The 12552-nt window shown below is 37.0% G+C and overlaps 1 protein-coding gene across 1 annotated transcript in view; it reads left to right on the top strand.

Moving 5' to 3' along the window:
- LTN1 (listerin E3 ubiquitin protein ligase 1) overlaps positions 1-12552 on the top strand; it is a 117222-nt gene that overhangs the window by 15508 nt on the left and 89162 nt on the right. The window contains exons 2-4 of the mRNA XM_044670278.1: positions 7344-7547; positions 8097-8195; positions 9613-9843. Coding sequence (XP_044526213.1) covers positions 7344-7547; positions 8097-8195; positions 9613-9843 — 534 coding nt within the window. The remainder of the gene's footprint in view (positions 1-7343; positions 7548-8096; positions 8196-9612; positions 9844-12552) is intronic.

Genomic DNA, 12552 nt, shown 5'->3' with positions numbered 1-12552 from the left:
TAAGGATACTCTCTAGCTAGAGAAAGGGATCATAGCTAGAGGCTAGGGGGTATGGGAAGGGACTGCTTACACAATGGATACTAAAGGATGGATAGTTCCTGCCCGAGTGTGTCTTCCTTGGACTGGGTCTCTGATACAATGGGCAAGACTACCTAGGACAAAAGGGTATTTAGCATTTACCCTGGGGTCCATTATTCAGTCTGCAACTGCTAGCCTGAGATTCCCTTCAGGGTGGATTCTCACGGGAACTGGGAACTAGCACAAGCTTTGGGGGTCTTCAACCTACAAACTATTTCTAAACTTGGGGTTCATCATACCTCACTAAGCTACAAGTTTGGGAACTCTAGATTCCATGTCGACAGTACTTAAATTCTTTCTAGCTTTTGGAAGTATTTTTTCACTTGCTTTGGCTATAATATTCTTAAGAGTTTTCATTTTGAGATTTCTTTCAGGTGACTGGTGGATTCTTTCAACTTCTACTTTGCCCTCTTTCAAATATATCTGAACAGTTTTAAGATTTCTGAACATATGATAGTCTTTTTATGTTCATGGTTTTCATGTGATTCTATTTTATAGATCAGTTTTCCTTAGGAGATACTTAATTTCTTTATCAATTTTTCAGGCTTTTGCCCTTGATTTTATTATTGTTTGACTTATGGTGTTGTTGACTGAAAAAAACACAGAACTATTAAATAGTCAGAAAGGCCACTCTAATTAAGGACAAGGGGTCTCAGGGCTGAGAAAAGGCCCCTACACCGAGTCCATGGGTTGAACTCTGGGTGCTCTGGGCCTTGGCCCCTGGGAGTGCCACAGAGTTAGATGATGATTCCAAGGAACAAAAGAATTTGGGGAACCTATATACCATTAGGGAGTATCAGGGGCAGAGAAAGATGATTGACATTACTGGATACAATCAATCTTGGGAAAGAAATTGTAGCTAGGCTACCTACAATGAATGCTAAAAGGATGGTACTAGCCCTGGTGTGTCTTCCTGGGAACAGGTCTCTGACACCCTGGGGAAGACTACCCATGACAAAAGGATATTTAGCATTTACCTTAGGGTCCATTATTCAGTCTGAAACCACAAGCCTGAGATTCCCTTCGGGTGGATTCTTAAGGGAACAGGGAACTACAACTTACAAGCTAGTCCTAAAACTTGGGGTTTATCAGATCCCACCAGGCCACAAGTTTGGGGTCTCTAGATTCCACATTGACAGTGTTATAAAACTTCCATACGGCCAGTTTTAACTGTCAGTTATTTTCTCCAGTAAGATTTTGTACCTTTCCCAAGCAGTTAATTCTCTTTTCTTTCTTCTCTAGTTCTTTTCTCATTCTTTCTCTTGCTCTTAACTGTTTTTTTTTTAAACCCTTAACTTCTGTGTATTGACTTATAGGTGGAAGATTGGTAAGGGTGGGCAATGGAGGTCAAGCGACTTGCCCAGGGTCACACAGCTGGGAAGTGTCTGAGGCTGGATTTGAACCTAGGACCTCCTGTCTCTAGGTCTGGCTCTCAATCCACTGAGCTACCCAGCTGCCCCAATTTTCTTTAATTCTTGTTTAACTTTTTTAGGAATTCTTGTAGGACTTGTGTCTTGGGTGTATTTTTTTTCTTTGAGACTTGATTCCATAAATGTTTTTGTGTCACTTCTACTTTTGTATTTGTGTCTTGAGCTGGCCTAGACACCAAGATAATTCTTTATCATTGGGTACTTAATTGTTTTGCCCTTTTTTTCATTCAGCTTCTTACTTTGACCTTAGGTTAGTGCTGGAATCTGCATACTTTTAGTAAGATGTCTGGCCTGAGCTTTTGTCATTTTACATTCTGCTGTTTTCACACAAGACTAGCAGAAGAGTTTCAGAAAAGTAAAGGATGGTCAGCTATGTCAGATGATTAAGGAAGAGTAAAAAGAATGTGTAGATCTTTGTATTCTGCACAAACCAATTAGATGACCTTACTCAGGTTGGCATTTAGTTTTTAGTTGTTTTTTCTTTTAAACCCTTAACTTCATCTTAGTTGGATAGAAAGGATTCAATACTATGTATTGGTTCCAAAGCAGAAGAGCAGTAAGAACTAGGCAATTGTAGTTAAGTGACTTGCTGAAGGTCACACAGATAGAAAGTATCCCAGGCCAGATTTGGACCCAGGCCCTTCTGTCTCAGGGCTTGGCTTTTTTAATACACATGTTAACTTAGAAAAAACACAGAACTATTAAATAGTCATAAAGCCACTCTTTAATCTAGGGAACCGGGAGGGGGGGGGAGGGCTGATTAGGCCTCTAAACAGAGCTGAGCCTTATGCAGAGTGAACTCTTGTTTGCTCTGCTCCCTGACCCCTTGGGAGTGACACCACGGTAGAAGACTGCTCAGAGGAACAAAAGAAATTGGGGAACTTATATACCATTTGGGAAGATATAGGGGCTGGGAAAAATGATTGACATTATGCAGGTAAGGATGGGATTTACTATCAAGCTTGGAAAAGGAATCCTAGCCAGAGGCTAGGTTAAGGAAGGGGGCTGCTTACAGTGGATACTAAAGGATGGTCCCTGCCCAGGTGTGCCTTCCTGGGGAAAAGGGTCTCTGATACCTTGGGGAAGACTACCTAAGACAAAAGGGTATTTAGCATTTACCCTAGGGTCCATTATTCAGTCTGCAACTGCTAGTCTGGGATTCCCTGCCGGGTAGTCTCCGGGGAACGGGGAACAGCGAATAGCGAATAAGCACAAGCTTTGGAGGTCTCCAACCTACAAGCTATTTCTAAAACTTGGGGTTAATCAGATCTTACTAGGCCACAAGTTTGGGGTCTCTAGATTCCATGTCGACACACAGAATAAACTAGCTGCCCTCTGTTTTGTTTTTTTAGAGTGGAGTTTGTTTCAGCAAGCATTTAATAATTAACTACAATGTGCCTAGGTACTCTACAAATTCTACTGAGTTATAAATTCCACATGGAGGTTAAATGGAGGAAATGTTAGTCCAGACCATTCTACATGTGATTTGTTGACTACCCAAAAGCACTGTAAGAGTGTTCTTTATTTATAGTGGGGCATTTTAGCAGTTCTAAGTATCTGGCTCTTAGTGTTTTCATGATATGCCAAGAAGTTGTGCCTTAAAAGATTTGGGCAATGCATTTTCCCTATTTTTCTTCTAAGTGAATAAGGAGTGTACATAATGAGTGTTTACTTACTTCAAAAAAAGAGCTTATATACTCCAATATTTCAGTCATTTACCTAATAGCAACATATATGATGTGCTCCAGTGGATATTAGAAGACTTGTAAAAAGAAGTGAAATAAAGTATGAGGAACTTATGGGAAAAGACTTTATTGATATTTCATCACCATAGTATCCCATGTTTCTTTTCTACTTTTATTCCCATATGACAAATAGTATTATTTTATTTTATTTATTTTTTTAAACCCTTAACTTCTGTGTATTGGCTCCTAGGTGGAAGAGTGGTAAGGGTGGGCAATGGGGGTCAAGGGACTTGCCCAGGGTCACACAGCTGGGAAGTGTCTGAGGCTGGATTTGAACCTAGGACCTCCTGTCTCTAGGCCTGGCTCTCAATCCACTGAGCTACCCAGCTGCCCTAAATAGTATTATTTTAGACAGAAAAAAAAAAAATAATTGATACATTGAGAAAAGGGTATGTGCAGTGTTTAACACCCGTGGCCCTCTTTCTTCCATGAAGGAGTAGGTTGGGAGTGAAAGAATATTTAAAGATTCACTTCACAATTAGAAGGTGAATGTGTGTGTAGTCTGTCAACTTGGAAAAACACAGAACCTCTATTGTAGTAAGAAAAACCAAATCTTTAATCAGGATAAGAGACAAGTCCTTAATAAGGGATAAAGCTCTGGAACTCTAGGGACAGTGCCTCTGGGAAATTCACTGCCAAAGATGATTTTCCAAAAAATAATGGACCATAGGGTTCTTATATACCTTTTGGGGAACTAAAGACAAGCTGCAAAGAAATGAGTCCAAGACTAGATTATTGGAGAGAGCCTGTTGCTTTACTATGAATACAAAAGGAAGATTTCAGCCGGGGGCTGGGCTACCTGGAAGAGGTCTTCTAAGACAAAAAGGGTATTTAAGATTTGATTATTATCATTAAGCACTTTAAGGTTTATTGTTTGGTCTGAGACAAAGTCTGGGACTTAAGGCAAGTTTTCAAGGGATGAGGGACAAACTTGGGGCTACAAAAAATACAGTTGACAAATCCAATCCCTTAATTTCTTCAGATGATAAAGCTGAAGCACCTAAAGGTAAAATGACTTACATAAACACAAGTAATAATAAGTGTGTACTTTAAGTTGCATCAAGATACTTAGTGTCTTGATTTTTCCACCTCCTAGCAGCATTTGTTATTTTTCTTTTCTGTCATATTAGCTACTGGGATTGGTGGGAAGAGTTGTTTTAATTTACATTTATTTATTATTTTTAAGTACTTTCTTTCTTAGAATCGATGTATTGGTTCTAAGGCAGAATTACAGTAAGGACCAAGCAGTGGAGGTTAAGTGACTTGCCCGGGATCATACCTCTAGGAATAGTCTGAAGGCAGATTTAAACCCAGGACCTCCTATTCCTAGGCCTGATGCTCTATTCCCTGTGCTACCTGCTTGCCTCCATTTCTTAAATTATTAGTGTTTTAGAGCACTTTTTCATATGACTCTTGATAGCTTTGATTTCATCTTCTGAAAACTGCCTGTTCATATCCTTTGATCATTTATCAGCTGGGGAAATGACCTGTATTTTTGTAAAACTGGCTCAAGTTGTCATCCATTTTAACTCTCACCATTCTCTATCTCTTCTTTGAACATAAACTCTTTCTGTATCCATAGATCTGATGATTACATTTTCCCATGCTCCCCTAATTTGCTTATGATATAATATTTTATACCTAAATTATTCATTTTGACTGAAGTGGGGTACTTCATAATACGAGTCCAGACACCCAGAAATTCAATAATTGGAACTGTTATTTATTGATTAAAAAAAGAAAGAAAGAAAAAAATCTACCAGCTGGGATAGCCTGCCCTAGTGGAAGTTGTATCAGACTGACATTTCAAGGCAGCTTATATAGGTTACAAGATACAAGGCTATTTCCTTTCACATCCAGGTTCTTATTTGTCAAGAAAGCCTCTTCACAAACACAGGTAGTGATAAGTAGATAACACTCAGATCACTCAGAGGATATTTACTTTTCATATGTACCTAAACACTCATCCAAAGTTAGCTTTTTTTACCTTGCATTCCATCGTGACCTATTTGTACCTAATGTCCCTTTGTTGTACATAGGGGAATTTGGACTCTGACTTACCACCTGCATAGGTTGCTTGGCCTCCTGGCGGGATTAAGCCAGTTTCCTAAATAATGCAGGAATGGATTAATCAACTTCAATTCTACTTTATTCTCTGACCTATTTCATTTATTCAGACTATTTCATGACCATATTTTGGTATCCTGGGTGAAGATGACACATAGAGCACATGGGCACCTAGCCACCCCTTCCCCTCTTCCAGTTTGTTACAAGAAAGGCAGGACTCAAGTGGAGCTGCTCCCTGCCCCCTCCCCTCTCCCCCTCATTGTGCCTGATGACATTTTTTCACTCCCCCCCCCTCCCCAGCAGCCCTTTGGAAGTGCTTTCTTTCTCCTCTGTGTGTGGGAGGGTGCATGGCATGCAGTCTGTGGGGGGAGGTGAGCAGGGCACTTGGCACTTGATGGGTGAGGTCTGGCCAAGGACTTCTCTAAAAGGTTTGCTATCATTGCTCTATTTCTTAGCCAGCTTGTGATTATTTTTGTGATTACTGCTTTGTAATATGCATAGTTTTAAATCTGGTATTGCTAGACTGGAATGTAGATCATTTAAAAAATTTTTTATTTTTAAGTGTTTTTCCATGGTTACATGATTCATGTGCTTTCCCTCCCTTTTTCCCTCTCTCCCCTCCCAGAGACTACAAGCAGTTCCACTGGGTTATACATGTATTATCACTTAATATTAATATTTCCATATTAATCATTTTTAAAAGTCAAAACCCCACATCCAATACTCATATAAACAAGTATAAAATCAAATGTTTTCCTTCTGTGTTGTTATTCTCACAGTTCTTTCTCTCCATGTGGATAGCATTCCTTCTCATAAGTCCCTCCTTCTCATAAGTCCTTGGGATTGTCCTGGATCATTGCATTGCTATTAATAGCAAAGTTGATTGCATTTGATCATTCGACAATGTTTTTCATTCTCTGTGTACAGTATTTTCCTGATTCTGCTCATTTCACTCCACATCAGTTCATGGAGGTCTTTCCAGCTCTTATGGAAATCAAACTGTTTATCATTCCTTATAGTGCAATAGTATTCCATTACCACAATTTGTTCACCCATTCCCCAATTGATAACACCTCCTCATTTTCCAATTTTGCCACCGTAGAGAACATGGATATGAATATTTTTATACAAGTATTTTTCCTTATTATCTCGGTGGGGTTCAAACCTAGTATTGATATTGCTAGATCAAAAGGTATGTATTCTTTAAAAGACTTTAAAAGTCCTTTGGACATAATTCCCAATTGTCTTCCAGAATGTGGCAAAATTGGGACACTAATACATTGTTGGTAGAGTTGTGAATTGCTCCAAAGTATGTGTCCCAATTTTGCCACATCCCTTCCAACATTCATTATTTTCCTTTACTTTCAATCTGCTAGGTGTGAGGTGATACCTTAAGAGTTGTTTTGATTTGCATTCCTCTAATTAGTTGAGATTCAGAACAACTTTTTCATGTGATTATTGATAGTTTTGATTTCATCTGAAAACTGCCTATTTATATATATCAAATTTTTGATACATATTAAAAATCCTTTGACCATTTGTCAATTGGGGAATGGATTGATTTCTTGTTCATTTGACTTTATTCCTTATATATTTGGGAAATTAGACCCTTGTCAAGAGGGTTTTGTTATAAAATTTTCCCCCAGTTTGTTGCTTCCCTTCTAAGTTTAGTTGCATTGATTTTGTTTGTACAGAAACTTTTTAATTTAATGTAATCAAAATTATTCATTTTATATTTTGTAATGTTCTCTGTCTCTTGTTTGGTCTAAAAATTCCTTCCTTTCCCCTAAATCTGACAGGTAATGTTCACCTAATTTATTTATGATTTCACTTTTTATATTTAGGTCATTTACCCATTTTGAATTTATCTTAGTATGGGTTGTAGGCCATGTTGATACCCTAAATCTCAGAATAAAAAATAAAATATTTTTAAGCGAATATTTATTGCGAAGATAATTTTAAAGAATTTCTTGCCTGGTCTTGGAAGATAATTCTGTGATCTGTCTTTTTTGCTTTTCATCAGCCTTCAAACAGTGGCCGTGCTGCAGAACTCCTTGCTAAAGAACGTGGAACAGTACCTGGATTTATTGGTTTTGGAACGTCTCAGAGTGACTTAGGCTATGTTCCTGCTGTACAAGGAGCAGAAGAAATAGATAGCCTGGTAGATTCTGATTTCCGGGTAGTCCTACGAAAACTTTCCAAGAAAGATGTCACAACAAAATTGAAAGCAAGTTTACTTCTTTAACTAAAAATTAGACAAGAAAGCCCTTTTTAAAAAATAAAGTGTTCCATTAGAAAAGTCAAAAGCATAGTTTGTCATATTAACTATATTATTTGTAAGGGAAATTAGATTAGGCTTACATATTTCCAGGTGATTTTTCTGAAGCATTAACTTCAGAAACATAGTAGCCAGTTCTGCCTCCATGTGAGAGATGAAAATTGGCTTGTTGCTATGATTTTAAAAAATTGCTTTAGAATGTTGACTAGTTCTGTACATATTAGGAAATTTATATGTGCATTATTTTAAGAAGATTTTTAAAAATGTCAAAAATTCCTTATTCTGTTAGTCTCTGAGGGAATGTTTTAAGTATTTTCAAATGGCAGAGATGAAAAGTAAGCTATGTAATCTCCATTTACATTATTTAAACTCATTTTCCCAAACTAAACAAAATAAGTGTGACAAATAGTGAGTTCCCAGTGTCATGGAGGTGTTTTGTTACTCATGTGTTCTACAGAAAATATTAGTAACCTTGCATATACTGATTCTTTGTATTAGGCTATGCAAGAATTTGGGACAATGTGTGATCAAAGAGATGCAGAGGTCGTAAAAGGTGTCCTTCCATACTGGCCAAGAATTTATTGCAAAATCTCTCTCGTAAGTACTAAAACACTTTTTTTGTTTTAAAATTCCTACTTTTGTTTGTTGTAGTAATGAACATGGTTAAATTTGTGTTATCTCCCTTTGATGAAGTTTTTTTAAACAGCAAATTTGAAGGAATTTGTGCAAGCAGAGTAAAAGAACCTTATGCTTTACATAAACTATGGAGATTACATACTTGAGAACTTAACTACAGAATTACACAAATACTTTCTCATTATTTAACATTCTTATGGGATAAGTTACTTATTCTAAATCCTAATTTGTTTACTTCTAGAAGAATAAGGGAAATAAAATGTAAACAAGTTTCTTATTCAAATCTTCTGTAAGGAATTAAAATTAAGGGTTTGACTAAATATATGAGAATTCTAAGATAATGATTTAAAAATATTATAGCTCAAGTCAAATTGACTTTCAGTAGCTTTATTTACAAAGAGGTGGAAAAAGTGAAAGTAGAGAAATGTAAAAGAGGGTAGAGTAAGAAGGCTAGCCTATCACCCTAAATGTTGCTCCAGTCCCCAGGTACAACCCAGGCAGGGCTCCTTAACCCCTCTGCCAGAGGACTCAGTGGTGAATTAAACAAGGGTTCAATCCACGCAGCCTCCTCCAAGAAGGGGAGGCCTCTGTGGAATTAATTTCTCCGGAAGCCAGGAAAAGGAGGGTCAGCTTCTCACTCACCCAAGCTGAAGCTTCAAAGGAGAAGATCCAGAAGCAGTCTTACCAGAAGCAGTTTAAGAGCCAGAGTCCCAGGTTGAAGTCCCAAGTTGTAGCTACAAGCCGCAGTCCCAGGCCAAGATCTTCCAAGTCAGAAATCAGGCTGAAGACCTCTTGGACAGGAAGTTCAGGACTTTTGTAGTCCTTTTTCCATGTCTCTTCCTATCCTTCTTACACTTTACAGGTGCCAATTGCAGTCTTTAAATTTGCTTAGCATTGTCCGGGGTGGGGTGGGGGTGGGGTTTGGGGGAGTGGTGGTGGTGGTGGTGGTGGTGGTGGTGGTGATGGTGGTGGTGATGGTGGTGATGGTGGTGATGGTGGTGGTGGTGTTCTGGAGTTGATTCCCACTTTTAGGAAGTAGCTTGTGGACCTCCCCAACTTAGTGTTAAGTAGGGGTGTTTTCAGTTTTTGTTTATTAATTTAAAAATAGGCAAGGGGAGAATTAATCTTATCTTCACGCTTCCAAGGGGGGAAAAAGTGTCTAGACAGTTTAAACCATATAACTTAACTACTTGAAAAGTGAAAAAGCCTGTCAAATCAGATACTTGCCATGTCAGGTTAAAAATACTCTTGTTTATTTTCTTGAATTTAACTGGTGTTTAAAATGAAAGAAACCTCAGTAATTTTTCATTTGTGTATGTAGGCACATTCTTAGGAGGATGAGGTAATTATTTTATAACCAAATTTGTATTTTTAATAGGATTATGATCGTCGTGTTCGAGAAGCCACACAAATAGCTTTTGAAAGACTTATCCTAAAAGTAAAGAAACACTTGGCACCTCATTTAAAAAGTCTTATGGGATATTGGCTAATAGCCCAATGTGATGCTTATGCCCCAGCTGCAACTGCGGCAAAACAAGCATTTGAAGCAGCTTTCCCTCCAAGCAAGCAGTCTGAAGCATTAGTATTTTGTAAAGATGAAATTATTAATGTAAGTTGAAAAAAAATCTATATATATTAAAGAGAGAGAGAGAGAGAGTGAGAGTGTGTGTATGTGAGATTTTATTGGTGTAAAGAACATCTGGTAAGGAAAATCCATCAACTAATAAATAATAACTAATAACTAATAAAGATGGACACCTGCTCTGCAATTATTAGTTGTTTAGGGGCACTGAGAGGTTAAGATAACAGTCATAGATTTAGAACTGAAAAGGACCATATAGATCATCAAATCCAGCCCCTTCATTTTAGTTGAGGAAACTGAGGGCAAGGGAAGCTTGAATGTATCAAAGATGGTACTTGAATCCAAGTCTTCTTGACTCTAAAATAGGCTTTCTGTCAACTTTCTTATTTGTAATTCAACTCAATAACACTTAATGAAGTGCTTCTTACATGCAGTTTTTATAGACATTGGGGATATGAAGACAAAAGTGAAACAATATAAGTTCACATTTAACTATGGGGTCAGCAATATGTACTCAAAAGTAATTTGAGGAGGGAGGGAGAAAGAACTAATAACTAGAGAAATTTGGAAGCATTATTATCTATCTTGATCCTCAAAAGAAGGTAAGGATTCAGTGGTGTAGAAGTGGCGTTAGAGGGGAAGAAATACATTCTATTTATAGGAAGATACTAAATATAGAGAGTAAGAAAGTGTAATGTTGTGCTCTGGGAAAAGTCTACTTTTCTTGGAAAATAGAATGGTGGTACCTGAGCTGAACTTGGAAAGAAGTTAATGATTCTGTAATTGGAAGTAAAGAGGAAGTGCATTCTAAGTTTGGGTGATATTCATTCTTTAAGCAGGCATTTTATTAAACAGGAACTGTCCTAGAGACAGGAGGTTAACAAAGGCAAAAATTAAACAGTTTCTGCCTCTGAAGAACTTAAAATTCTGTTGGGAAGGAAGCAACAAATACACAGATACACACAAGACAAAATATATTCAAAGCAAATATAAAATTATTTCACCCTTTAAATGACAAAACTATTTTTACTCATTTTGCTTAGAAATCTTCCCAATATACATTACACATTTCTTTATCCTGAATATAGGTTAACTTAAAAAAAGTTTTATTGGAGCTTTGAGGCCTTTCCATTATATTTTTTTCCCTGAAGTTAAAGATCCAAATGAATATTTCTGTATACATAGCAGAATACAAAAAAAGGATCATATATGAAACCTTTAATTTCCATTTCATGCCCTTTGCTTTTGTTAAATAATATATAATAAATACCATATAATGTTCAAGACTGCCCTGCTTTTCTTTTTTTTTTTTTTTTGCTTTTCTTCTGTATGTTTAAAAACAATATTTTAGTGGTCTTTCTTAATCTGTTTTTTCTCAGCCTTTCTTTCCAAACGCCCTAATTAAAAACCAAGAAAGAAAACATAATCAAGCAAAACAGATTAACATAGCAGCTATGCCCAAAAACATTTGAATGCTTTTTCATCTTGAGCCCCTCAACTTTTTTTTTTTTTTTAAACCCTTACCTTCTGTGCATTGGCTCTTAGGTGGAAGAGTGGTAAGGGTGGGCAATGGGGGTCAAGTGACTTGCCCAGGGTCACACAGCTGGGAAGTTTCCATCAACTCTTTTAAGTGGTGGTTGGTCACTGATTTTATCAGAGTTGTTGAGTCTTTGAGAATTGTTTTTCTTAACATGTTGTCCTTATGAAAACTGTTATTGGGGGCAGTTGGGTAGCTCAGTGAATTGAGAGTCAGACCTAGAGATGGGAGGGTCCTAGGTTTAAATCTGACCTCAGACACTTCCTAGCAGTGTGTTCCTGGGCAAGTCACTTAACCCCCATTGCCTAGCCCTTACCACTCTTCTGCCTTGGAGCCACTACACAGTATTGACTCCAAGATGGAAGGTAAAGGTTTTTATTTTTTATTTTTTTAATTTTTATTTTGAATATTTTCCCCTAGTTACATATTTTATGTTCTTTTCCTCTCCCCCAAACCTCCCTAACCCCACCTTAGCCGATGCACAATTAGTTAAGGTTTAAAAAAAATAAAAACTATTGTTCTATTCCTTTGACTCTACATTGGTTCACATTTTCTAGGATTCTCTAAAATAATCTCTTTCAAAATTTTTAAGGTGTAATAACATTCCATTCATTTACATATTATAATTAGTTTAATCATTCCCTCACTTATCCCTTTAGATTCTAGTTCTTTTCAATCCCTTTCTTTTAATCCTCAAGGATCAGGAAATTTGTTTTTCTTAAGCTATTGCCTCCTAGTTGATTCAATAAACAAAAATTTACTAAATAGTTACTATGTGATAGGCACTGTGTTAAGTGCTGAAGATACAAAAAAATGCCAAAAAGAACTGTCAAATATTCAATTTATTTCAAGTAGTGTTCATTCTAGTGGAGGAAACAACATGTAAATATTTGGATATGCACTGTATATATAAAAACTAGTAAAGGATACTGAAAAGGAAGATTCTCTATAGAAAGGAGTACTAGAGAGCTATGTTTTGAAAACCTAGAGAGGTGAAAGAGATTCCAGAAGGAGAAAGTGATGTACAATATACTTCAGAGAGGTCAAAGAGGATTAGGATTGAGAAAAGGCCAATTTGATTTGTCAATTATGAGAGATCATTGCTTTTCAGTTGAATGGTGAGGATGAACATAATATCGCAAAGAAGTTAGAAGAGAGAATAGGAGGAAAGGAAGTAGAAGCATTAATAAATAGCTTTC

The sequence above is a fragment of the Gracilinanus agilis genome, chromosome 3 (genome assembly GCF_016433145.1).
Source record: "Gracilinanus agilis isolate LMUSP501 chromosome 3, AgileGrace, whole genome shotgun sequence".
NCBI classification, from domain to species: Eukaryota; Metazoa; Chordata; class Mammalia; order Didelphimorphia; family Didelphidae; genus Gracilinanus; species Gracilinanus agilis.
Note: the sequence above shows the minus strand (reverse complement) of the source record. Positions and strands in the feature narration are given on the sequence as shown.